The sequence below is a fragment of the Rhineura floridana genome, chromosome 6, assembly GCF_030035675.1.
Source record: "Rhineura floridana isolate rRhiFlo1 chromosome 6, rRhiFlo1.hap2, whole genome shotgun sequence".
Taxonomy (NCBI): Eukaryota; Metazoa; Chordata; class Lepidosauria; order Squamata; family Rhineuridae; genus Rhineura; species Rhineura floridana.
Window position 1 is genome coordinate 132,865,966 of NC_084485.1, and position 27,969 is coordinate 132,893,934.

Genomic DNA, 27,969 nt, shown 5'->3' on the forward strand with positions numbered 1-27,969 from the left:
GAATTGCAGAAGGGGGACGTCATTTGCTCTCTTTTCACTGATTGGTTACTGTCCGTTCTACTTAAAGCGGTATGTTGGCGAAGGTGAGGCTCGTTAGGGAAACTACAGATAAGGCCATGCAGCGTATTAAGCAACCAAATACGTATGTATACGATTCGCAATGCGTTCTGTGTGATTATTCCTGGCTGTCTTCCCCCTTAGAGAGGTTTAGTTTGTTGAGGAAGGAAGGGTGCATTTAGAAAAATACCAAATAAAAGAAAACTCTTTCTCTCTCTACTGCAAATCCTTTGCAAAGTTCCCTTGACTTCAGTGTGTGAATAGGATTACAGCCTAAACCAGAGAGGATCCCAAACTGTGGTCTGTGGACCACCAGTGCTCCACGAACTTCAGGTGGTCTGTGACATGTGTGCATTAAATATAGATGTCGATTTTTAATTTTACTGCCTTTTTTTTTTACTGTGCTACCATTTGAATTCTATGCACTGCAAATGGTATTACAATAAAATGCAATAAAAGAAATAAATGAAGCAATAAAAATAGTTTGTTTATTAAATTTATATCCCACCCGCCCTCCTAGAAGGAGCCCAGTTAATCATGCAGCATCTAGCACAGCACATTTGCTACAGCAGGCAGAAAAATCATTAAGTGGTGCCCAAAGACCATCAACAGTTTTCAAGTGCTGTGTGAGGAAAAAAAGTTGGGGAAACCACTGGCCTAAATTCTTTAAAATCCAAATTTGTTCTAATAATGGTTTCAAACCATGTTTTAGTAGCACCTACTTTCAAGTACTCATGCCTTAGGATTGCATGTGGATTAGGAGGGTGAGTCCAGAATGTTTTAATTGAGCTCCAGAGCAGCAAGGCTTGATGGTGATGGCTCAGGCAGCTCCACCCACACTTCTCCACCTGCTGCAGGAAAATAAAACTATTTGCAGCTTCTCCCATATTTCCCAGTCAACAGAAACATAAGAGCCAAACTATGTGTGATGTTGATGTGTGCATGACTTTCCCAGCATTTGGAGCAGTGGTGAGGAACCTGTAGCCCTCCAGATGTTGCTGGACTACAGCTCCCATCATTCCTGACCATTGGCCATGCTGCCTGGGACTGATGGGAGTAGGAGTCCAACAGCATTTGGCAGTCCACAGCTTCCCCATCCCTAATCTGGAGGACAGACCTAGATGTTTCCTTTCTGTGTCTTAAGAGGAGCTCCAGGAGGTAGGAAATTGGCACTCCTCCCCCGCCCCATCTAAATCTCTCCTCCAGCAAGGCTGCATTTAGCATAGAGAGAGAGAAGCATTCAAGTATGTCCAATGGAACATTTTTTTAAAATAAGAGTTAGAAATGTTGGCATTCCATTGCAAATTCTGGTCAAGTACTAGAGTGTCTGGGAGCTAAGTGATGTGTGCATGTAATTTCTATATATTTGGACCCTAAGGCAGTCCTAACTTTGTATAATGAGTTTATAGTGGCCATTGCAGCAAGGTGGTATTAGGGAGATAGTAGTCTTTTCCATGGCCGTTTGGGGATGCAGGCTGCCGCTTTGGAGATAAGTCTTGCCTAACACAGTTTTAATCACAATTGACAGTCTTAATAACTACTGTGTCCTTTTTCGCCCCTGTTCATTTCAGTGAGACTAAGGGGGCAATCCAAACCCCTGTCCAGCACTGGAAAGACTTAATGGACAACTCCAAATTTGCACATACCTGTAGTTAAAAACAACAACACACCCCATCCCTTATGTTCTGCTCTGGCTGGCCCAAGCTGGCAGATCTTTGGATTCAGTGGTGGATTCTCCTCCTCCCCGGCACTGGATTTGTTTTGCTTTGCCCAGCAGACTTATAAATAGCCATTTGTCTGGTTGCCTCTGATGAGACAAAATTGCCTTCCGATGAGTGACCAGGAAAGGATTAGCAAATTAGGAAAATTAGGAAAGAGTTGGTTCTTATTTTCTTTCAGGTCTTTGATGTGCTACAAATGATTCATCTGTGTGGATAGACAAGCTTATAGCATTTTTTGTGGGCCAGTAACTTTCCTGGGCTTATTTGCAAGGCTAAAGTTGCATATGACACAAAAAGCCTGCAATGTATTCTCTTCCCCAAAACTGTTCCCACTCTGCATAATTCAGCAAACAGGTCCCACTTTTTCCACGAGAAAGCATTAAAGGCATCCTAATCTTGCAGAAAATTAATTCTTTAACCATGTTGGCTCCCATGTAGAGAGGGCAGAGCAGAGCTCATCAAACAAATAGCGGGTGGTTGTTTTGTCCATATCCAGCCAGGTCTACCACAGTTCCAAGCCTTGATTTCCTTATTGAAATGGGGCTGTGTCAGTTTTGCTCATTCCAGATAGTTGGGTTTCTAGTTATCACTGTGAAATACAGTGACAGCTGGTAGCAACTGTGTCTGGCAAACATGCACATTGTAAACAGGCCCACTCTACAGTGAAAGAGAGTCCAAAAGCAGTTTCTTCTTTCTATCTGCAGAAACAACAGGGAGATTGGTTTGAAATAATAAAGTACAACATGAGATTGATCATCACCCTCATCCAACTAAGGGGCATACATGCACAGGAAGAGGTTCTGTGTGAGCATCTATGGCTGAATGAGAAAAACCACATGCAAAAACAAGTCCTGTGCATATGCTCCCTTTTCCTGATCCGACAGTCAAAACAGTGCATGGAGCCGCCACCCCCCTTTTAAAAGATGACTAGTTGTTTGGAATGGGGAGCTAGTTTCTGTTCTCTCTTTCTTGCCAAACAGCTGATTGTGTTCAGGTTTTGTTTTTTATTTGTCTTTTAAAAGACTACCCTTGCATTCTGTTGGAATGAAGCCTTGGCATTCAGAACTTCAGGTTCCTCCTTTCAATCCCTCTGATTGGCTAAGACATGGATTCAGAGTCAGCGAAGGTCCACCCACCCATTTCAGGGGTTTTCAGAGATCCACCCATCAATCACAAAGGTTCAGTTGAAGATCAAAGCCTTCTCTAGGTCAGGTAGCCCATTTTCCAAGCACTAGCCTAATCAGAAATTGCCTAGCTTCTTCCTGCCTGCCTACTTTTTATCAATTTGAGGATGTGTGAGCACCCTCAGTTTCCTTGCAGTTTTTGCAAGTAGATGTAATAGTTTCATAGCATGGAACATTTCAGAGTGACAATAAAATCTTTGCTCCCGTCTTACCTGATTCCATTCTAAAAGTCACTGTTCCTCGCAGTGTACTATGACTGTTGGCATACAAGTGACTTCTGGTGCATTACATGGAGTGACTCGGCTGCGTTTGGTGAAAAGAACACGCACTTTTTTTTCTGAGGTATTTAAAACAAGTTGCTTTCAAATCTTCAGAGGTGGTATAGGAAAGGGAAAAAATCAGTTACAAGGTTTGTTGGGGAATCTGGAATATTGGATTCTAAGTAGCATGACAGGGGTTGACCTCTTGCTACCACAGAAATTAGAGAACAGTGTTTTTAGAACCGCTTTATAGAAGGTGTATATCATACTAAAATATACAGGGAAGGGCAGGATCACGGGTAGAGTCACTGAAATGAATGAACCTAAGTTAGTCATGGCTATTAACTTTGGTGGGTCTACTCTGAGTAGGATTAGCATTGTATACCACCTACTAGTCCATACTTGTTGGTACGGAGCTGAGATTAGTGAACCTGTGGCCCTGCAGATGCTTCTGGACTCCAACTCCCCTCTGTCTCAACCAGCATGACCTCTGGTCAGGGATGATGGGAGCTGAGATCTAGGAACATTTGGAGGCCCACAGGCTCCTCATACCTGGGCTCCAGATATGATCCTTGCTTCAGGGGAGAGATGTCACAGGTTCAAATCCCAAGGCAACGCTGTTCAGGGTGATAGTATAGCTTTAAACCTTTATAGTTGTGAGGATCAGCTGAAATGGTAGAAGGCTTGCTTAGTATGTGGAGGATAGTAGAGCTTCTGTTGCAAACAGAATGCTAGCGAACTGGACCTTACTCTGACCAAACAAGGCAATGAATATGACTTGGATGTTGCAAAAAAAAAAAAGTACTGACAGATTGGCCTGCCTATCAGTCTTCTACAGATTCGTGCCACAAGTAGAGCGCAGGTGTGCTTGCAGGAGATGTGTGCACAGAGCTTAGAGCTCTTGAATCACCCATGAATCCATAGCTTGGTGTCTCCCCACCCTTATGATTATCTGGCATGAATAACTAGCACATGGTGGAGATGCTGCCATTTTAACATTGCTATTGTGAAGTTATACACCTGCAAACTTTGAAAACCCAGAAGAGGAAGATTTAGGCCCCATGTTATGACTCTACAGTTTGACTCGTGGTGGAAACATAAGATAAAAAGCAGAGTATGTTGTAAAGAATATTTCTGCGAAATAGATTCAGGATCCTAAATGAACACTAAAAGAAAAAAAATCAAGATGTTAAGCAGCATCACAATTTGTCATCTGACTCTTCAGTAGTCACATCTGCCAACTCTCCCAATTTGTTTTGTTGCCAAAGTAGCTAACATATCCTAATGCCAGCTTGTACAGAATTACATCTGGGCTTTCTAACAGCTCCAGTGTTTTAAAAAAATCATAAATTTTAAATCCAGTTTAAATTGGTGCTAACTTGCTGAGGTTTTGCAAAGAGCTCTCATTGGATCTGGCAGCTGAAGTTATGCAAGGCTTTAATTAGTTTGCAGAAGAGTTACTTTGCCAAGTGCATTGTTTTGATGAAGCAAGCTCAGTTTTTGGAAACAAAATTATGCTAATCAGCATTTTTTAGGAAACTTCAGCAAAAGTGAATGCTTAAAACATAAGTTAAATCATTGGATTAGGAACTGGGGGTGGTGGTGAATTGGGGCGGGTGGTGAAATAAGCATTAACATCAACTGCTTGTCAGCAAGAATGCAGGTACGCACATGTGCGTCCCCTCAAGACAGCACAGCTCCTCTCTCTTTCAAGCCTCTAACAATGCCTGAGCTGTATGATGGTTTTATATTTATCATACTTTAATTTGTTAAAATGAGTCACGTTCCTGTGCTGGAAAAACGGTGCCTGAAGCAACATGCAAATCCATTCTCTCTCTGAGGGATCAGAGTAAGGTAATAACATATTTAAAGCTAAAAGCTAAAGTACAAAATCTAAAATAATGATACCTACAGCAGCAAATTCAAGCCAGGTGAAAATCCCATCTCGTGCTTGTCCCCCTTCCTCAGCCAAATTAAGGAGTTTCTTGTTCTGAAGAAACATGAGCAAGTGCATGTTGGTTTTAGAACTGAAATATTGTTTTGCCCTTGTCTGGTCAACAGACCTTCTGTAGTCCTAGCCACTGAGCTCAAGGATGCTGAACGGAGAGCACACTGACCATGCTTAGGTTTGGTATGGCTGTGTGTGACACCGCCTCCCCAAGCCTGATGAAATGTGTCTTTATCACCATGTGTAATTGGAACTGAACACAGAGACTTGCTCTAGACCTTTGAACTTATCCAATATATTGACCGCATTAAAAGCTTGTTAACATTTGCAGTATTGTGGGAAGCCTGCGTTGCATCTTCCCCTTGTTGTCATTGCTTTAAAACAACACACTACAAATAGGGTGGAATGGAAGGTGTGCCATCAGTAAAATGCAATTTGCTGTCCACCAGGAATGCCGAAGGCTATTGAGAAGAACATCGCAGAGTGCCAAAGACAACATGAAGAGCCTGTTGCTGCTTCTTGTAGCAGCCTTTGGTCTTTGCTGGAGCCAATACAAGTCCAGTCCGACACCTGTCAGGACATCTATTGTTCACCTCTTTGAATGGCGCTGGGTTGACGTTGCTCTTGAATGTGAACGTTATTTAGCCCCAAATGGATTTGCAGGTGTTCAGGTTAGTACTCTCTCCAGTTCACTGATGGCAGAGTCTGGTAGATTCTGGGTCAGTTTCCACACTCACCCCACTGGTTCATATGCTTTTCTCTTCACCTTGCTTAAAAGGCAGTGTATGAGCTGGATGGATGGTCCACTGAGAAGTCCATGTTCATCTAGGACCTCAAAAAGGATACAGTAGGGCTGGGAAAAGGCAACCAGAATGATCAAGGTGTTGGAGCAACTGCCTGATGAGGAAAGGTTGCAAAATTTGGGGCTCTATAGTTGAGGGGGAAAAGGCAACTAAAGAGGGACATGATAGAGGTGTATAAAATTATGCATGGTGTGAAGAGAGTGGATAGGCCTCTTTTATAAAACTAGAACTTGGGGCCATCCAAAGAAAACTACAGCTTGCTTCATGACCTGAAGACAGAAGATTCAGGTCAGGCAAAAGAAAGTACTTCTTCATACAACATGTTGTTACAACATGCCTTATCCTCCTTGAATTTGTCTATTGATGGCTACTAGCCACAGTGTCTATATTTCTACCTCCGCTATTAGAAGCAGTCTGCCTCTGAATACCAGTTGTTGGGAATCACAAGTGGAAACAGTGCTGTTGCGCTCAGGTCCTTCTGGTGGACTTCCCATAGGCATTTGGTTGGCCTCTGTGGGAAGAGGATGCTGGGCTAGTTGGGCCACTGGCCTTCCGGCAGGCTCTTCTTAAGCTTATTCTTAGACTTGATTTAATGTAACTCTTCCTCCTTAATGAAGGGGAAAATGGAAATGGACTGCCTTCAAGTCGATTCCGACTTATGGGCGACCATATGAATAAGGTTTTCATGTTAAGCAGCATGCAGAGGTGGTTTACCATTGCCTTCCTCTGAGGCTAAGAGGCAGTGACTGGCCCAAGGTCACCCAGTGAGCTTCATGGCTGTGGGGATTCGAACCCTGGTCTCCCAGGTCTTAGTCCAACATCTTAACCACTATACCACACTGGGAAAGATCATGCAAATCAGGCTTCTCCACACATGTAGATCTAGTCAAGGGCCTGGCTCACATGTGCTTTAATAAGCATTATGGGGAAGTGTGTCCGCTTGCTCCATCCACTGTAGAACAATCATTCCAGGCAAGTGAGAGTGTGAACTGGCCCTCTGTTTACCAGAACAGAATTGACTGAGGATTTGTACTAGGTTAAATATTAATAGAATTTAGAAATAGAACTCTTAGCCATTCTTTAGAGTCAATGAACCTTAGTAGCAGGGCTGTGTATACAGTCTACTAAGATAATAATAAAAAGCTTCCCACTAAAAGTTGGACCTGAATATATTATATAGATGAAAACACTTGATATATATTTAAGAGTCAGTATGTGGGTACCAGTGACGTCCCACTTATCCATAAAGTTCACTGAGGCTGATCTGGGGCCAGTCTGCACTCTTCACCTAACATACCTCATAGGCTTGTTTGAAAGATAATATTGGGGGTGGAGAACCTGAGATGCCAACCTGAGCTCCTTGGAAAAGTGCTAGTATAAAATGGAATGGACATTTTTTAAAAATCATTTTATTATTTACTCTGGTTCCACAGAATAAATGATAAAACAGCCAGACAGGTTACTGAAGCTCCACACCCTAAGAACTGGAAATTCTGCTCAGCAATTCCTTTCCCACCACGACTTCTAAGATATCGCAAGCATCAGCCCCATTTCTTTAAGCCTGTCTTTGCAATCGTAAGAGAGAGACATTCTCTTTTAAAATAAAGTAGTAAAGCTGAGCCTCTTGAGGCCAAAACTGAGCAAACCTTAAGATCCTGGGCCCAGCATCCAGTACTAATTTCTATGCATGTGCAATTGGATTATGGGATGCACCCAGGTCTGCTTACTACCTGACAAGAACCCATTCCCCTACGATATCATGTGAAACATTTTTGTTTCTTTTGTAAGGCCCTTGTTTCACACACACCCCAACTCTCTGAAATGTGACAGGCAGGCACTAGGAAGATGCTAGATGCTGGAAGGTGTGGCCTGGCCCTGTCACTGCCCGCCTTCAGATGTGAAGAAAAGACTGCATTATTATTCCAGCAGATCTTTCAGAATTTGGTGCCTCTATGAATTGCTAACGCTATTTTAATTCTGGTTGTTGTTTGATACTGTTTTTTCTCCCAAATTACTTGAAAGCTGCCTTGAGTGTTTTCGTTTTTGGGGGTGTGGGGGAATGTGTAAAATTTCTTCTTTCCACAAGCCTTTTAAATTGAGACCTATCCCAGTCTACGTCTGGGTTGAAATGGCTTTTTAATATGTTCTTAAACCTTCTTTTTTAAAATGTTTTTAATCTTAGGAGATGTTTTGAAAGCTTTTTTTAAGAAATGTTTTTAAAGATGTTTTGTTTTAATGTGTTTTAAAGTTTGTTTTTATGATGTTTTAAAGTTTTTAGTGGGTTTGTTTGCTGCCCTGACCTCCTGCTGGGAGGAAGGGCGGGATATAAATCAAATAATAAATAAATAAAATGTATTACTAAAATTGATATTTACAATTTCAATTTTTTAATTGATACTTATGCAGAGAAAATCTGTATATCTAGTGCAGCCTTTCCCAACCTTTAGGTCCCCAGATGTTACTGGACTGTTGTTCCCATCATTCCTGATTACTGGCCATGCTGGTTGGGGCTGATGGGAGTTGTTGTTCAGCAACATCTGGGGACCCAAAAGTTGGGAAAGGCTGACCTAGTATAATACTTTCTGTATCTATTTTCCGTTCTCCTACTCTTTCTCTGTGTGCAATATTTATACTTTGTCCAGCAGTAGAGAAACATGTTGATAATGCTGCCTCCTTTGCTAAACTTTCTTCTAACAAGTCTATATAGTATGTTCTGTGGACCTTGTGTATAGATACAGAAAGGCTGGCTATGAATTGCAGCAGGTGTGGGAAGCCTTCAACCCCTCAGAGGTTGCTAAACTACAACTCCCATCAGCCCCAGCAAGCATGGCCAAAGTAGCCAGGGATGATGGGTGTTATAGTTCAGCAACATTTGGAAGGCCGAAGGTTTCCCACACCAGAATTGCAGAACAACAGCGATAATAACGATGGCAATGTTTATGATTATGACAACAGCAGCAGCATCAACCATAACAAGCACAGGAGCCCTGCCCTCCTCTTTGTCTGGGCATCCCAAGCTAAGGCATACTGACTTCAAGGGCAGTTCCACATAACTGCATATAAATGGAGAAGGTTGTACTCAGTAGCAGCTGGCAGGGCAGCGCTGCTCTGCTTACCTGGCATCCCAACCTCGTGTGTTGCTGCCAGTTACGGAGAGGGGGAGGGGCAAGGGGATGTTGGTGCGGCCGCAGCAGCAGGAGTGTTGGATTAGCTCTGCCACTGCATGTGCACCACCCTCCCCGCTGCCTTTCCCCTTTCCCTTTTGGTAACCGGCAGTGACACGTGGCGTTGGAAAGCCATGTGACCAACACTGCCCCACCGGCCACTACTGGCTATGCTATGAATGACTTGAGACCAATTGTGTTAAAAGGAAGAGTTTCATAGGAAGATAGGAAGCTGCCTTATGAGTCAGACAGTTGGTCCATCTAGCTTAGTATTGCCTACGCTGGCAGCAGATCACCAGGGTTTCAGGCAGGGGACCTTCTCGGTCCTACCTGGAGATGCTGGGAACTGAATCTGGGACCTTCTGCATGCAAAGCAGATGCTCTGTCACTGAACCACAGCCCTTCCCCAAAGTTTTGCTTATTCTCCCTTCCCTCCCCAGACATCTGGATGTGTCTCCTCATCACCTGCACAAGAAAGAAAGAAAGAAAAATAATTTGTTCCAGATGGTTGGGGGACAGTTTAGAACAGTGTGGGAGGTGGCATGGAGGACTGCAGAAGCAAGGGAAGTTTTACGGAAATTCCCCCTCCACCGTTCCACTCTAGAAGCCTTGCTCCGACAGCCTTCTGTCAGTATAAGGACCCAAGTGGATACAACCTGTGATACTGTCCTCCTTGATCTATTCTACTTTAATAAAATCTCCTACAGTAAAGGGCTTTATTTCTGTATAGTGTTTCAACTGCCTCCCTTTCCATGTGGCATGGCCCCCACAGGTTCCAGGTTGGAGACCCCTGTCCTACTTGTTCACTTTGTTTTTCACTTATATGGGTTTCTCCTCCAAATGAAAACCTTGTAATTTTGAGTCCCTGGAGGCCATGGTGGGAAAGGTATCAGCCAGTCAGTTACAAGTTATGTTCACGTTCTGGAAATGAAAATGAATTTAGAGACATGGTGACCAGATGCAACAATGTTAGAGTAAGTGGCTTTCCCAATGCCTGACAATAGCCTTGGGTGGAGCAACTGATTTCAGGTCAAAGGTAACCCCTTGATGTACAAGTGCATGCACACATATTTCTTTGACTGCCTCTGATGAGATACTTCGTTTACCCAGTTTTCTGTAGCAAATTATTATTCATCTGCATACTAGTATCATGTCAGCTAGAATTTGTTACTTGTAACATAAGGTTCTAGCTTTTCAGATTTCCTTTCAAAAGCTAAATGAATAGAATGTTTGCTGTGAAAGGAAGGTTGCAGTCAGAGCTTGGAAAAGTTACTTTTTTGAACTACAACTCCCATCAGCCCAATCCAGTGGCCATAGCTGGGGCTGATGGGAGTTGTAGTTCAAAAAAATAACTTTTCCAAGCTCTGATTGCAATTACAGTTCATTCTCAAAACCATGAAATTGGTCCTGTGGAAGTCTTAAGTTGTCTAGGGTTTGGGCTGTCTTAACTCTATCGTTTGCCAATAGAAAAAAAACCCCATGTTTTTCTGCAGATGCTCCACTGAAAGAAACTGAAGTCTGGCTCATATATCTGCACAGTGGCATGGGAGCTACTTTCCAGTGGTTCTTTCCCATGCTGACCCAGTAACCCCATGAACAAGGGAAAATGATATGGTGCTTTTCCATGTAAACAGTCTAGCCACCAAAGGAGGGCAAGGTGCACATGGAAAGAATTCTGTCATTTGGCACCAATGCAGCAGTGTATGAACTGTACCAGTTTTAGTATTTTTGTTTTGTTTCCTGAATATTCTATGGCATTTTGGATTCTTTTGGATTGTCTGATAAATTGTCCTACATTTTTACATATTCTGTAAGTCGCTTTGAGACATTGCGTAAAAAGTGCTGAACAATGCCACTGCCACCACCACCACTAATGATGATAGCCTTTTGCTGTTCTCTCTCTATAACCTCCCTCTTGGTTTTTTGATTTTGTATCTGGGATTTCAGTACCACATTTATGCAGGTGACACTCAGATTTTCTGAAATTTCAAATTTATTCATGCCGATGTGTGGAAAACTGTGATGGACTGCCTCTTAGATGTTTCTTCATGGATGACTGCACATCGTCTGAAATTGAACATGGAAAAAACCCGAGATTCTTGTGTTTCAACTTGATTGTCCTTCTGTTCCTCCTTCCTGTCCTTTGCTGTGTATCCAGGGCTGTATGGTGCCCCCTGTCCCAGCTGATAGGAACCTTGGAGTTGTGCTGGATGGTTGTTTGGCTCTATGCCTCTTTATTGGGGTGACAGTGAAGGCATGCAGTTTTCAACTCTTGAATATCCATAGGATCCGCAGGTTCCCAGAGCCCGTCTGTGCATTTGCTTGTTCGGGCTCTGTTTACCTCACGTCTGGATTATTGTAATAGTTTTTTGGTGGGCTTGCCCTCTTCCTCTCTCTATCCTTTGGTTTTGATCCAGAACAGCTCCATTCAGGTTGTCCTGGACCTTCCCCGCTATGCCCATACCACCTTTTCTTGCAGGGCCCTTCATTGGCTGCCCATTCGGGCTAGGGCCAGGTACAAACTTCTGGTCCTTGCCTTTAGGGCCCTGTGTTCCAGTCTTCCCCAATATCTGGCATCCCAGCTGGCATGGTACATTCCAGCCAGGGATACAAGATCTGTGGACCAGGCATTACTGGTTGTTCTGCCGACGCAAACCGCCCTGTTAAGGTTGCAGACCTTTCAGGATTTGGTTCCTTGTCTGTGGAATGGACTTCCTGTGGCGCTTCGGCTGGAGGATTTTACCTATTTTCGGAAGAGCTGGAGTGGGCAGGGGAGGAGGAAGAAGGAAGAGGGGAGGGGAGGGGAGGAGGAAGGGAGAGGAGAGGGGAAGGAGGGGAAAGGCAGGTCTGATCATTTGCATGCTTATTGAGTTCAGTGGGATTTACTCTAGTGCAATGATGCTTAGGGGAGGTAAAACTGACCTGAGGGAGAGGCAGGGAGGGGAGGGAGGAGGGCAGGAAGTGGAGGGAGTGGGAGGAAGAAGGAGGAGAGGACATTGGATGGGTAGGCACTGGGCAGAGAGAAAGCCCCTTTCATTTCCAATAGGAAAACATTGTGAACAGTATCATTCTTTTTCAGGGTTTCCCTCACCTTTTTATTCTATAGCAGACACATCTAGCCTCCCACCCAAATTTAAACCAGCACTGTTCCTGGCCACATCCACACCAGACCTTTAGTTCCCTTCAGATAGTCATGGCTTCTCCCAAAGAATCCTGGGTAGTGTAGGTAGTGAAGTGCACTGAGAGTCTCTAGGAGAGGCCCAGTTCCCCTCACAGAGCTTCAATCAGAGTGGCTGACTGTTAAACCACTCTGGCCACTGGAGCTCTGTCAGGAGAATAGGAGTCTCCTCTCAGCTCTCTTCACAAACTACAGTTCCCAGCATTCTTTGGGGAAAGCCATGACTGCCTAAAGTGAAATAAAGGTCTGTGGGTGTTGCTCCCTGATTAGGCAAACCAATCAGCTGTGAGTCTGTCTTTTAGAACAGTGACAGTTGGTTCTTATTGTTCTTACTGAGCATGCCCAACATTATCGTTGAGTTCAATGCAAAATTTAAATTGATCTAAAATTGTGTATCAATTTTTATTTTACTTTTTTTAAAAAAATAAATAAATTGGGGACCAGTAGAACCCAAGTGATTTTGTTGTGGTGGGCATGGGGCAGCTACCACAAATGCTTTGAGGATATTTATATTTTGGCAGCTGACTCAGTGACAGTTCTCTCTGTATGTACAGGTTCGCAACTGTCGCCTGTCTGGTCTTGTTGATCTTGCTCAAAGGAGAGATGATGTGCGTTCAAGAATAGCTGAATACATGAACCACCTGGTTGATATTGGTGTTGCAGGGTGCCGGATTGATGCTTCCAAACACATATGGCCTGAGGACATAAATGCTATTTTAAGCAAAGTACATAATTTAAACATGAAATGGTTTGCCAAAGGTTCACGACCTTTCATCTATCAGGAGGTAAATAATAATGATTGTAAACATTTTGCATAGCACCTCCAAGTGTTCACACTGTTTCATGTGTCTTATCTAGGTGTAATTCTTACAACAGCCTTATATAAAAGGTAAGTCAGTATTAATATTCCCCACATTGATGGCAGGTGGGGCAACTGAAGGTGAGATCTCTCTCTGGCTTGCCTAAGGCCGTTGAGTGAGTTTATAGAGATGGGATTCTCAAACTAGGGACTTCCTGATGCACCGCTCATTTTCTTAGCCACCATGCACAACACCAGCCCTTTGGATGTCTTGTCATTCATTAAAGAGGTACAAACCTTCTTGCTGTTGGCCTGGACAGAAGTCTTGCAGTCATCAGTTCAACAAGCCTGTTAAGTAGAGATCTTATCTCAGTCTGCATCTGTGATGGAATTGTTTTTAAGATGTTTTTTAAAGATGTTTCACAGATGTTTTTAGTGTTTTATCATCTGTTGCCACTCTGGGCTCCTTTTGGGAGGGAGGGCAGGATACACATTTAATAAACAAACAAACAAATCAAATCGTATTCCCAGTCATTGTCTTATGCCCCTATCTGTTCACATCAAAGCATTTTTCCTCTTCTTTTCAGAGTAAAATCCTGCTATTTTACTAATGCAGTGTAAGATCATTTCTTCTACTGATTTCTTTCAGTAGAAGTCATTTCAGGAGCTTCATCTGGGGAAACCGGGTACAAATCCTATAAATAAATAAATTCCACAGAAGCTAAATCTTCCAATAGTTTGTGATCCAGAAAACCGGTTTATTCATATCTTCTTTTTTCTCCTGACACTCTGCTTTTTCAAGGACATTTTTCTGGACATTGCAACTAATTTAGTGGAATACAAGTTGGCATACAGATGCAAATGGTACAAATCCATGTTTTTTAAAGAAAAGAATTAAGCAAACAATCCCTGAAATTCATGGTGGAGGACATAACCACCCAAGACCCGTGCTAAATATGCAACAAAATGTATTCAAAATCCCAAACTTTGACATGCTAAAACTCAAAAGTCCAGTAGCATTTGAGTGGAATTAAAAGTCTGAACTTTGGAAATTTTCCAATTTTTGTATTATGAATTCCAAGCTATAAATTCTTAATCAGTGCTTGCTGAAAACCCATGTATTTTCCCAAGTCTGGGCTGGCAGTTAACGGCAAAATGAAGAGGAGTTTAGATGGCAGATGGAATCTCCATGTAAAGAGACAGTTTCATGATTCCCTCTATTTCCAGTGTTCAAGTTGTGAGGGCTGTGGCTTATCTAGGCAAACGGTACCATTCACACACAATGGGGAGGTACCAGCAGGTTTGAGGGAACCCCAAGTTTTGCAAAAGTACTTGAAAAAACTTCAGAAAAAAAATCCTCAATGGAGAGGGGGACACAAGACATATCAGTGAGGACTTGAGTGTGTCAGTGGTCATAGCATGCTGTCTGCTGGTGCAGGAAAATGGAAAGCTGGGATGGGATGGAATGGAGTGTCTGAAATACTGGGCAGGAAGCACCCCAAGCTACAACATTTTGCTGCAAGTTTCACTCGTAGCTCTGAATGGTAGGCACTGGGCATCTGCTAACAGCCGTTGGAAACAGCATGCTAGACTAGATAGACCTTTGGTCTGATTCAGCAAGGCAATTATTTTTCCCAGTCAACCCTAAGGGATTGCTTAAAAGACTGGAAGGAGGAGTGCATTTGTATACAACTGCTGTTTGTGTAAACATCGGGATCAGAAGGGGGGGGCGTACCATTCCAAGCTGAGCCTTTATAGGCTCCATTCATTTTAGTGGTAAAGTGCACTGAGATAAGCGAGACTTAACAGTGCTTCAGGTTAGCTATTTCAGATCCTGAAAAATTTCCATTCTTTGCACCGGTGCGTCACTTCAAAAATGTTAAGACACTAGAGCCCAGAGGAAACCAGTTCCGTAAGATAATGGCCACAAAAGCTGAAGCCGTTTCTCTAGCCATATTGGAGATAAGTCGAAACTGATAAAACTGGATGCAGTACAGGAAGTACTGCAAGATATGTCTTAATTCAGTGCACTGACTATTCCTAGAGTACTCTGCTATCAGCGATGCTGGTTTCTGCAGCAAATGGAAATCAATATTATTACCCTTTCTCTGTTTTCCCCTGGCTTTTTCCAGGTTATTGACTTGGGCGGTGAAGCAGTCCAAAGCTCGGAATACTTTAGAAATGGTCAGGTGATCGAATTTAAATATGGTGCAGAACTTGGGATTGTCCTCCGCAAATGGGATGGAGAGAAGATGGCGAACTTGAAGTAATTGGCTTTGGATCCAGTCCGTTCTTAAGGACCTACATGCCTCTCCTGCATGCAAATGGAACCCAAATACTGCAGATGCCCACTGCTCCTCCCCAACATGAGAAGACCCTTGTGGCCTGCAGCAGGAGTGGGATTTGTATAGAAAACTGCACGACTGTGTTTTTCAGCCCATAATCAGAAAGGTTGGGTTGTTTCCCTCCCTGCTTTGGTTTAAATGGATAAAATCTGCATGATGGTGTCCTGACTGTGGAATGCCTTCCCCCTGGAAACCCAGTGGGCTCCAGCACTTTTGGCTTTTTGGTGCCAGGCAAAGACCTGGCCATTAGGTGACCTCCACTGCGTTTTTTGGTGTTTTGTGACTGAACTTGTAAAGCTGTGTGTTTGCCTGCTCTTGAACTCTGGGTGGTATTCAGCTACATTTCTACACTAGCACAAGGGGATTTCCCCATCTCTTCTTCCCCACACCATTCCCAGATCTGCTCTGGAGGGTTGGTGGGGGGAACCCAGAACAGATTTAGGGGGTGCGTGGGAAGAGGAGAAGGGAAGATTGTTCTGTTGTGCAAGAAAAAATCATTGCACTGACAGAATGATCTGCTTAGGTCTATGTTGAATACTATCTTGTTTTTAGTTTGCTGTTACCTAGTAAATAAATAATAGCGTGCATTGAAGTGCATTGTACAAAGTTTTGATTATTTCTTCACAATTTAGGAGTTGGGGAGAAAATTGGAGTTTGATGCCTTCTGAAAAAGCTATTGCCTTTGTAGATAACCATGACAACCAGAGAGGACATGGTGCAGGTGGGGCCTCCATTCTTACTTTCTGGAACCCCAGGTAAGGAAGCTTTTTTTCTTTCATTAAGCAAAGATGTTATATTTCCTTTGGTCTGAATTTCCAGACATGATGAAATGGACCCTCCCCTGCCCCACCCTAGTCAAGAAAAAAGTGTTCAAAATCTCACCAAGAATAAAGGGGGGAATGTTCATAATTATAAATGGTTTATGTAGCAATCCTCACTCCTCCTCCAAATTGGGACCAACAAAGAAAAAGGGGCCACATTGGTCTTCTGTGTCCATTGTATGCAACTCTAGGAAAGTTGAGATCCAGCATGAAAAGTAGAAGTGCCTGTGATGCCCTTCCCTGGCTCTCCCTGTCAGGTTCCTACCTGCTCGTGGTTACTGCCTGTCACTAGGCACCACCAGGGACTCCACCAGTCCAGACTGTCCTTTTTTATGGTTTCTCTCCCCGCTCTAGCACAGATCTCAACAGATCCCCCTGCTAGGCAGCACCACCAGTCACGTCCTAATACCAGTATTCCCAGAGACTCTGAATACTTGTGGTGTTATTCTCTTCACCGCTGCCACCATTTGTTACAGTTTCCCTTCAGCCTTGGTCATTACCTTACCCTCCCTTCTGGTCTGTGAAACCCCAGCCAAGGATCAGGCCTTCGGTAAACCAAATACAGTTTTTATTAAATATAACAAAGATAACAAAATTTCTTCATAAGGCACATAAGCATATGGTTTTATCTAATACTAATCCGAACTCCACCCCCCTCCTTCTCCACGCTCTCCTGACAAACAACTCTCTCAAACCCACCAAAACAACCCACTCACTTTCATCACACAGATTCCACTGTCATCCTTCCATTTATACCCTCAGCCATTTTAAACACTCAGCCAATCATCCAGCATTCTACTGCCCATTCACTCCCCCTCCTCTTTCACTCCACTTACCATGTATCTTCTATTCAAACAGCACTTACCATATATACACTAATACAGGAACATCACAGTGCCCCCCCCCATTTTTCCCCTACAGATCTGTCAAGGAACAGAGCTTGGGGAGGAATGGAGATAAATGGTAGCGCTTGCATATATGCCTGTACTGCATTTATGATGCAAACACAATAACTGGGTAGGGGAAAGGGCCATAGCTCGGTGTTATTGTCTCTGCTTTCCATGTAGAAGGTCCCAGATTCAATCCCCAGTATCTCCAGGTTGGGCTGGGAGAGACTCATCTGAAACCATGGAGAGCTGTTGCCAGTTGGTGTAGACAGTACTGAACTAGAACCAATGGCTTGATTCAGTGTCAAGCAACTTCTGATGTTTCTAAAGAGGTAGATGGACTTTGGGGACAAGGCAGCATTTTCCTTAGCATCTGCTTTTGCATCCTTGCATATTGAGAACTGTGAGCAGATTGGTTGTTTTCCCACGTGCAAGTGGCATTTGTGCAGATCCCATTGCTGAATTAGAAATTCCAACCTAAGGTTAAATGTGAATGACCATCCAAACACATCCCCATGAGCAGCCAGCATGGCCCTATCTAAAATGCACAGTTTTGATGGGGATGTTCTTTCCCATCTCTTGCGCATCCCATTTGCTGTCGTGGGCCAGTAGTTTGCTGCACTATCTTGTATTGCATAACTACATTTGAAGCAGGACCATGATGCATCTATACTCTGCTTTAATGTCCTTCCTACTGAAGAGCAATTTCTAACTTTGATATCAATAAAAACTTATCTACAAGATTCCTCTAATTTTTGGTGGCATTTTTTTTTTAAATTAGAACATAAAAAATCTACAGAAAATAAGTGACTGGAACACAACGACAAGCAAGCCAAATCAACATTATATTACTAATCCACAAAAGCACTATCACTGATATTTACAGTCATAAAGTCATACATCCATAATTTGTATTCAGTACATATTTTCTGTAAGTATCCATGTACTCCTAAGAATAGTGTCAGTTGTCCTTTATTGCTTCTAAGATAGTAAGGTTTTTTTGCCATTATAGCAAATTCCCAAACCTTCTTTACTATAATAGAAGTCTACCCACTTGCCTCCAGTAGTTCACATAAATTATTCTGGCTGCTGTTACCTTGTAAGATACTAACTCTCTGTACTCTCTTCTTACCAACTCTTTCACATAGTTCAGTAAATTAAAAACTGGATGCAATTTTTGCTGGTATTTACAAGCAAAACCATGTGCAGAAATATTCATAGTTGGGGAAAGTGCCAGACATTTACATTATGGCAGTGCTTGTGTAATAGCAAAGGAATAGTCAACATTATGATCTCCTGATGTTGTTGGATTGCAACTCTCATCATTGCTAACCATTAGCCATGCTGGCTGCAGCTGATGGGAGCTGGACTCCAACAACGCCTGGAGGGCACCATGTTGGCTGCTTCTGCGATAGTATATGAATTATCTACAGTGAATTATTAGAATAGTTTATGCTAGTGCAGAATTCAGGTTTCCTTAAAAATAGACATAGTATGATTCTAACTTCTTAAGAGACACCTAGGAACTGAACTCTTAGGGCAGGAGAGGGGTGGGGAGTTGCTTTAGAAGAGAATTTTCAGAGTACAGTTCCTGTGTCTGTTTTAGCGCAATCTTATACACGTCTATTCAAAAGTATGTCCCTCTAAGTTAAATGGAGCTTCCTTCCAAGTAGGTAGGCATAGGATTACAGCTCTGTACTTGTATAAAACTAATACATGTTTGTACTATAGATGCACTCCATGTTGTCAAAGGAACATTAGGAAACTGTCTTATACTAAATCAGACCATTGGTTCATCTAGCTCTTTATTATCTACAATGACTGATACCAGTTCTCCAGGGTTTCAGACAAGTTTCTCCCAGCCTTACCTAGAGATGTGAGGGGTTGGTAAATAGACCATTGGCACTGAAAGTGGATGATCTGTCACTGAGCTATGGCCCTCATCTCAGCCAGAATATGGCATTAAGTAATATATAATTCTTGTGCCTGCTTGTTTTCTGTACTCTACACATTTGGTAGCCAGATGTCTCTCACGTATTTTGCAGACTCTATAAAATGGCAGTTGGCTTTATGCTTGCTCATCCCTATGGATTTACACGAATAATGTCAAGCTACAGGTGGCAAAGAGTTATCCGGAATGGAAAGGTAACTTTCGTCTTGCTCACAATAGCTATTTGTTGATTCTGTTTATAAGCTATCCTATCTTAAGAGACAGTATCAACACTTGGAAAACAGACTGACTCCAGTGTTGAAATCTATGGTTCAAGTTATTTGTAACTAATTTAACAGTGTAATCACACACATATCTATACCCTGAATTAAGGTTTATGGCTTCAATGGGACTGATTTCCAGGTAAGCATGCATAGGGTTGCAGCCTTTCTCTTGATAAATTTCAGTGACACTTGCAAAGACTCCTTCCCAAACCACAAAGCACTCGTCTACAAAGTCTCATGTTGCTTCCACAAGAAATTCAGGCTGGATCTTTGACCAATTCCAGGAAGGGAAAGAGAGTTCCCTAGGTGTGATCACTTAATAGGGCTGACTCACAGATATAAGACCATCAAAATGTGTGTGCAAGGATGAAGCAGCATGTCTGTGTAGTCCAGTCTCAGAACTTGTGCTTGTTATGAGCCTCATCAATGTAATCAAGTAAATATTTAAACTTTATAGATGTGCCTTAAACCAGACCAGGTATCTCATGGCAGCATGGTAGACTAGATTCTTCTTCAAATGAATAGTCCATTGCCTCCCTTTAGAACAGGGGCAGCTAACCTGTGGCCCAACCACAACTCCCATCATCCCTGACCATTGGCCATACTGGTTGGGGCTGATGAGTGTTGTGTGTGCGTTGTTGCGTGAAACAGCATACGTTACATTGGAGTTAAGTTGAGCAAGAAACATCACAGAGGCATTAGATCAGGTTAAGAGTCTTTACTACAAGACATTATGGCTTAAGGCTTTAAGATTACATGTAGAGTTGCTCCCCCCCCAGGAGAGAAGTTCTCAGTTCAAAGACATGACACAGAAGACTCAGCTCAACACAGATAGCTGCTAGAACTCTCCCAGCCTATCTTGATGCTACCATGGCAACGGCCTTGGCTGTCCGTTCCCAGACATAACTCCTTCTAGCTACAGATTTCCAGACTTGCAGACTTGATGGAAAAATAAACTCAGTGACAGTACAGTTCAATGGTCAACAATTCCCCCTTTTTCCCATCATGTCTGTAATTCATGACAACAATAACAATAATACATTTCTACAATACATCTTGCAATACGGTTTACATTTCAGTACAGTTCAGAACATCTCTGTACATTTAGCTAACACTTTATTCAATCAAACTTTGGCTCATTCCAAGCCTTTTTACCAGTTTTCCAAACTTCTCCTCACACAACGGCTTGGTCATTATGTCAGCCACCATGTTGTTAGTGTCACAGAATGTCAGGTTAAAGAACCCCTGCTGCACATAATCCCTTACATGAAAGTATCTGACACTAATATGTTTTGTTCTTTTGGTATGAGCTTCTGATGTGGCTATCTTGATGCAGGTCTGATTGTCTTCATGTACAGTGATTGGTAGTTGTATCTCCATGCCTAAATCCTGCATGAGCATTGTGAACCATTGCAACTCATTACAGGCCTGGGATAAGGCCACATACTCTGCTTCTGCACTTGATGTTGCAACCATAGTCTGTTTCTTGCTACTCCAATCAATGCAAGATCCGTGCCACATCATAACTATGCCAGAGGTTGACTTACGACTGCTCAGCTCCCCTGCATGATCTGCATCCACAAAACATTCAAGACCTCCTGTCTTTGCTCCTGTCAAAACCAGACTTTTTGTCTTCGTGCCTTTCAGATAATGCACTACCCTTTTAATTCCCTGCCAGTCAGCCTCTGAAGGATGCTCTACCTTCCGGCTTAAAATGCTGACTGCATTACATATGTCTGGGCGAGACACCTTCACAAAATATTGCAATTTCCCTATTATGTGCCTGTACTTCTCAGGTTCTGTACAGGGCGTCTTCTGCACATTCTGTTGGAAAGCCACAACCATTGGAGTCTTCACAACATTGCATTCTGTCATGTTGCATTCTTCTATGATCTGATTTATTTTACTTTCCTGACTCAATGTTGTGCTTCCGTCTTCTGCACGCAGAATATCCGTGCCTAAATAGTGTGTGATGGCCCAAATTCTTTGTGTCCACCTGCCTGCCCAGTTGCTCCCTGAATTCCCTTTCCTCTTGCTGATCATGATACATGTACATGATGTCATCCACATAAACAGCACAGATATTGGTTTGTGTTCCTTTTCTCTGGACATATACACAGGGATCTGCCTTGCACCTTTGAAATCCCATCCCTTGTAACACACTGTCCAATTTCTCATTCCAGCAGCGTGCACTCTGCCGCAATCCATAGATAGACTTATGTAACTTGCACACAAACCCTTCCTGTGACACAGAACCCGGAGGCAGCTCCATGTATATCTCCTCCTTTAAATCACCATGGAGGAATGCTGTTCCTATATCATAATGATTAATGTGCATTTTCTGCATCGCTGCTAGTTTCAGCAGAACACGAATAGACTCAGGTTTCACAACCGGGGCGAAAACAGCATCAAAATCTGTTCCATGTTGCTGGGTGAATCCCTTGGCTACCAAACGTGCCCTGTACCTCTGTACTTCCCCGGAACTTGCTTTCTTCTTCTTAAACACCCATCTGCAACCTATGGCCTTTTTACCCATGGGTAACTTTACTAATGTCCACGTGCCATTCTTTTGCATGGCTTGTAATTCTTCCTGCATGGCCTGCTGCCATTTGTGCTGCTCTGCCTCAGGCATCAGCCTGATTGCTTGAAATGATGATGGCTCTTCTAGTTCTCTGTGAACCTCCTCCATCTGGGCAGTGAATACTGACGGCATGCCTTTTACGGCTGTCTGTTTACAGCCCTGACCGTCATTCCCTTTCCGCCCCATTAAACTCAAGGCATCAGCGCACTTCACACCCATGGACATTTTAAACTGTGAATCATTAAGGCTTCCCTGCAAACACACTTGATCTCCCCTCATTACAAAACATTGGTCTTTGTGAAACAAGACTGAAAAATCACAACTCACCAGTTTTCTTACTGACAATACGTTATGAGCCAATTCTGGTACAAACAAACAATCTGACAGTATTCCAAGTTTATCAAATCTCACCAGTCCTCGGGCTTCCACATTCTTGCGTGATCCATCCGCCAGTAAAACAAAGTCCTGCTCATCTGTAGACGTGTAAAACAAACTCCTGTCTTTAATTAATATATGGCTTGCACCGCTGTCAAGAAGCCAGTCAATAGGTGCTAAAGTTTGTGGCTTCTGTTTACAAACAAAGTTCACACTTCCCTGCTTCAAGCCTCCTTCCCTGGAGTTACGCTTGACTGCACAGTCTCTTTGAAGATGCCCACGAGCCCCACAGGCATAACAAGATTTCAGCCGCTGCTGCTCCAGCTTGTTTTCCTGTCTGCAGCTGCTTTCTTCTTTCAGCTTGGCTCTTTGCTTTTCCTCAGCACTTTTCGCCTCTTGTCTCCGCTGCCATTCCTGGGACAGTTTTTCCTCAATAAACGCAACGTGCAGACCTCCGTCAGGCATGGCTTTGAAAGCCATGACCATATTATTCCAAGTCCCATCGAGTGAAGCCAGGATCAGATAGGTCTTCTGAAGGTCAGAGTGTTCCATGCCTCAATCCTGCAACTCAGCAAATAGGCGCCTGAATTCCGTGAGATGCTCTCATTTCGCACTCACCCGTGAAGCGCATCTGGTACAGCTTCCTTGCCAAACACAATTTAGATCCCGCAGTCTGTTGCACATGTAGGGCCTCCAACACGTCCCACATCTGTTTGGCGTTTGTAACATCTCTCACGTGTAACAGTTGAGAGTCTGATAGAGCCAGAAGTATAAAAGCTTGCGCCTTCTGATCTCTACGCGTCCAGGCCGCGGTCAGTACCACCGGAGGGGGTCCATCTATAATGTCCCATAAATCCTCTGTTATCAGCAAAGCCCGCATCCTCGGCTTCCAGCTGGCATAATTTTTTTCCGTCAATCTTTCCATTGGCAAGCCTCCCCCAGACAGGTTTACTGCAGCCATCCTGCTCACCTCTGTCTGGCACAATCGATCAAGCTGCCCTCTGGAACTCCATCTGCCATTCAGACCAGCAACTTACTCTTGTGTAACGCGCTGTGGATCTGGGCCCATAACCCTGTTGATGTGTGTGCATTGTTGCGTGAAACAGCATACATTACATTGGAGTTAAGTTGAGCAAGAAACATCACAGAGGCATTAGATCAGGTTAAGAGTCTTTACTACAAGACATTATGGCTTAAGGCTTTAAGATTACATGTAGAGTTGCTCCCCCCCCTAGGAGAGAAGTTCTCAGTTCAAAGACATGACACAGAAGACTCAGCTCAACACAGATAGCTGCTAGAACTCTCCCAGCCTATCTTGATGCTACCATGGCAACGGCCTTGGCTGTCCATTCCCAGACATAACTCCTTCTAGCTACAGATTTCCAGACTTGCAGACTTGATGGAAAAATAAACTCAGTGACAGTACAGTTCAATGGTCAACATGTTGTAGTCCAACTTCATCTGGAAGGCCACAGGTCAACCATCTCTGTTGTAAATGGAGGCCATTGGCTATTCACCTGGAGAAGAGTCTAGTCTATTGTGCTGCCATGACTTACGACAGAACTGGTCTGGTTTAAAGCACATCAACAAGGCTTCAACACTTGTGATGCTCATAGCAAGCAAAAACAAGCACATTTTATTCAGCACGTTATAATGTCTTTCTTGTCTAATCACTTAAATGTCATCTTTCTTAACAAGGACTTGAATGACTGGGCAGGACCACCAAGCAACAGTGATGGATCAATTAAACCAGTTACAATTAGCACAAATGGCACTTGTGGCAATGACTGGGTCTGTGAACATCGTTGGGATCAAATAAGGTAACTAATGGAAATTGCCAAAGGCACCGTCTGACATGGGTTGAGCCTTCTTGAAACACACACACAGAGAGAGAGAGAGAGAGAGAGAGCCTGCTCCTCTAGATGTTTAGGATTCAAATAACTGATTCCGTTTCACCTGAAGGTGATCCAATTTTTATTCCTAGGAAGATGGTGACATTCCAAAATGTTGTGTACGGCCAACCTCTTACAAGGTGGTGGGACAACAACAACAATCAGGTGGCATTTGGACGCGATGGCAAAAGGTTTATTGTGTTTAATAATGACAACAGGTATGTTTTTATGTAGGGATGAGGGAGTTCATAAATTAGACGTAGCAAATCATTTGCTAATTTTATATAGCAAATTAATTTTGCTATATATAATTAATTTTGCTGCTTGACTACTGTATGCTTACTAATGCATCCAGGGCAGTAAATGGTCAAGAAGTGCAGAATAGTAACCCAAGAATAAGAATATCATCTCAATACATCAGGTGGCATAAATATGAGAACTATTCATATTGTTTTGTTTTGTACAGGGTCTTGTCAGTAATGCTACCAACTGGTCTTCCCCCTGGCATTTATTGTGATGTCATTTCAGGACAAAAGGAAGGCAACCTCTGCACTGGAATTCAAATCCATGTTGCTGCTAATGGTACTGCTGATTTTCAGATTAATAGCGAGACTGAAGATCCAGTCATTGCAATTCATGTTGAAGCCAAATTATAATCCACATTAAACCTCTTTGTTTTTCACTTAAATTCTCTGTTTACTATAAAGCTAACTTTTAAAAAATGTAAACCCGCGTAATTATCTTCTCAAGAATAAGCACTGCTCAAGTCACTTGTGTCTCAGTCTGTATGTTTCTTTTATTAATAATTTTAAATTTCTTTGTTGTTCATCCTAATAAGAAAAGCCCTGCTGGATCAGGTCAGTATGCCATCGTGATCCAGGATCTTGTTCCCAGCACTTGCCAGTCACGTGCCCATGGGAGGCTCACAAGCAGGATCTGATGACGGCAGCTTTCCCCCACTGTTTGTCCCCAAACATCTGATAGTTACCAATGTGGAGAGAGGATTTGCTTCAGAGGGCCAAACTACATATTACAATAGATACACAGAGTGCAGCTACAACTTCAGATTTTTATTTATTTACAGGCATGGGCTGGGGAGGTCCAGATTCCCCTGGACTGCGGTGTTCTGCATCCCAGATGTGCACGGCACAGCTATGAAGCTTAGAAAGATGTTGCATTTGACACCAATGGGAATCTTTTTTTCCTAAGTCTTGTAGCCATGGGGGCAATTGTTGGCCAGATCCCAGCTGAGGAGGGAAAAGATTAACCTCCCCTCCATGCCTGTGGTAGTCCAAGGAAAATTAGGATGCCCCCCACACCACAATGCCTGTAAATATATATTTTTTAAAAAATAAAGATGTAGCTGTACTTCTGGGAAATAGGCCAGTTTCCTCTAGATGGGGTTGCATTCCCTCTCAAAGAGCAGGTCCCCAGTCAGGGGCTGCTCCTTGACCCATCTTTATTGCTTGAAGCTCAGGTGGCCACGATGTTGAGGAGCACCATTTACCCCACTTCACCGGTTTCTGGACTGAAGTTGTTTAGCCATGGTGGTCCAGGCATTAGTAATCTCATGACTTGATTACTGCCATGTGCTCTGTGTGGGGCTACTCTTAAGTCTGGTCCAGAAGCTGCCACAGAATGCAGCACCCTGGTTGTTGACCAGAGCTGGCTGTCAACAGCATATGACACATTGCTGAAGAATCTGTACTGGCTGCCAATATACTAGCAGGCCAAAGTTAAGGGTATAAAGCCCTGAACAACTTGAATCCAGTCTACCTGGAGGACCACCTTTCCCAAAATCCCTGCTTGTTTCTGCCAGAGAAGCATTGCTAACTGTGTCCCTTATGACATCCATCTGGGGACCCACAAGGAATGGGGCATTTTAGCTCTTGAGAGCCAGTATGGCGTAGTGGTTATGTTGGACTAGGACCTGGGAGACCAGGGTTCAAATCCCTATTTGCCTACAAAGCTCACTTGGGTGACCGTGGGCCAGTCACTGCCTCAGCCTAACCTACTCAGGAGGTGTTGTGGGGATTAATTGGGGAGGGGGAGAACCATGTACACCACCTTGAGCTCCTTAGAGAAAAAGGTGGGATACAAATGCAATAAATAAATAAGCTTAGCAGCACCTCTTTTGTGGAATCCATTGCCTTTGTATATTAAGCAGGTGGCTTCTGTGTTTAGTTGTAGACACCATCAACATTTTTATTTACACAAGCTTACCATGGATGTGACCCAGTTTTATGTACTTCCGATCTTTGCTTTTTTATGGTTTTACTTTTGATTTTGTGTTAATGTGTACACCACTTGGAGAATTTTTTTCCTTGATTTAGCAGTACAGGAATTTATGTATAAATAAATAAAAACCCCAGGATTTGCAGATGTACAAAAAATATTTTAGAAAAAAAGCAGCCCACTAAGCACTGACTATGCTCAGTGGTCAGTCAGAGAATGCTGATGAACTTTGAGGTGGGTAGTAGTGGGATGGAATTGCTATAGCCCTGGACAGCAGCATTCCACGCTGCAACATTTTGTTGCAGGTCCCACTGGTCATATAATAATGCAGTCCATTCCTGGGTGCAACCGTCCATTGGAGGAGTGCCTACAAGAACAAAGGATTGGATCCTGAGTCCTTTGTGCGGAATAACTAGTTTAAGGGTTTGGGTCATCAGACATCATTTGAACTCTTTGTTGTTTTTCACAAAACAAATCTGCTTGTTTGCATTGGTAATTGTGCCTCTGGCTGTTGCCGGGAAATGTTCATAACTACTTAAACATAGACTACCTCTCCCCACCCACCCCAATGATAGGTGAACCATCATGATTAAAGTTGGATGATAGGGTCACACTGAATTCCTGTTGTATTTTGAGGTTTATTTGTGGAACAGTTACAGGTTAAAAATATGATATATAAACAGTTTTATGAAGTTCCAGCTCTGAATGACTCCTGGCGACCACAAGCAGCCTAGGAAGCAGTTGTTATGCTTCACATATTCTGTGAACTTTCATTTTGATTTTTCACCCAAAACTTTGCACCTGTGCAAATATGGGTGCTTGTTTTTCTTTTGTGTATTTCAATAGCCAACCTTGCTTGAGATCATAGTTTGATCAATTAACTTTTCAAAAGCAGCTGTTCCAAGGTCATCTTAATTTTCGACACAGTTATGTTTCAGGGATCTGCAAAACTGATTATATTAAAGGAATCATCCTTTGAGTGTGGATTTCCTTGCTTGGCAATAGTTCTAATCATTTTTGCTGCACCTTGCATGATTTTATGGTGTTGCCTAAACAATAGGTAATGGCGGCACAACTGGTTCTTTACTGAAGAGTTCTCAGACTATTTTAAAAGCTTCAACAATACTGGAACTGTTGTGAAATATTTGTTCCTGATCCATGATACTAATAAAGCTGCCTTTCCCTTCCATTTTCTCATGTTTACACTCTATAGCTGTCAATTATCACTCGTATCCTTCCTTTCCTTAAGGGACCTCAAAGCAGCATTTATGCTAACAAGAACCCTGTGAGATAGGTTAGGTTGAGCTATGATGACTGGCCTAAGGTCACCCAGTGAACTTTGTGGCTGGAGCGAGGATTTGAACCATAGCCTCCCAGGCCCTAGTCTGACACTCTAACCGCTACACCATCATGAGCCAAACCATGAGCAGTAATCTGGACATTTGACACAGAGGGACAGAGGTAGGTAAGTCAGACAGGGTGGTGGCAAACGCTGTGGAGGCACT

General features: G+C 43.1%; 1 protein-coding gene across 6 annotated transcripts; it reads left to right on the plus strand.

Moving 5' to 3' along the window:
* On the plus strand, positions 1-27,636 carry LOC133387945 (alpha-amylase 1-like). Of its 6 annotated transcripts, none has more exons than XM_061633857.1 (10): positions 57-83; positions 3,209-3,304; positions 5,620-5,841; positions 12,870-13,100; positions 15,247-15,380; positions 16,092-16,214; positions 19,213-19,312; positions 24,036-24,157; positions 24,322-24,447; positions 24,696-27,636. In XM_061633857.1, the coding sequence occupies exons 1-10, from the start codon at positions 72-74 to the stop codon at positions 24,883-24,885; spliced, it is 1,356 nt and encodes a 451-aa protein (XP_061489841.1). In that variant the 5' UTR covers positions 57-71; the 3' UTR covers positions 24,886-27,636. The 6 variants fall into 6 exon arrangements, with proteins under 6 accessions (XP_061489843.1, XP_061489841.1, XP_061489844.1 ...); XM_061633860.1 differs by having other exon boundaries at positions 24,758-27,636; XM_061633858.1 differs by having other exon boundaries at positions 73-142.
* The last annotated feature ends 333 nt before the right edge of the window (positions 27,637-27,969 follow it).

Coding starts and splice junctions, on each gene's coding strand:
- LOC133387945 (XM_061633857.1), top strand. Junction 13,101..15,246: donor GACCTTTCATCTATCAGGAG/GTAAATAATAAT, acceptor GGCTTTTTCCAG/GTTATTGACTTGGGCGGTGA. Junction 15,381..16,091: donor GAGAAGATGGCGAACTTGAA/GTAATTGGCTTT, acceptor TTCACAATTTAG/GAGTTGGGGAGAAAATTGGA.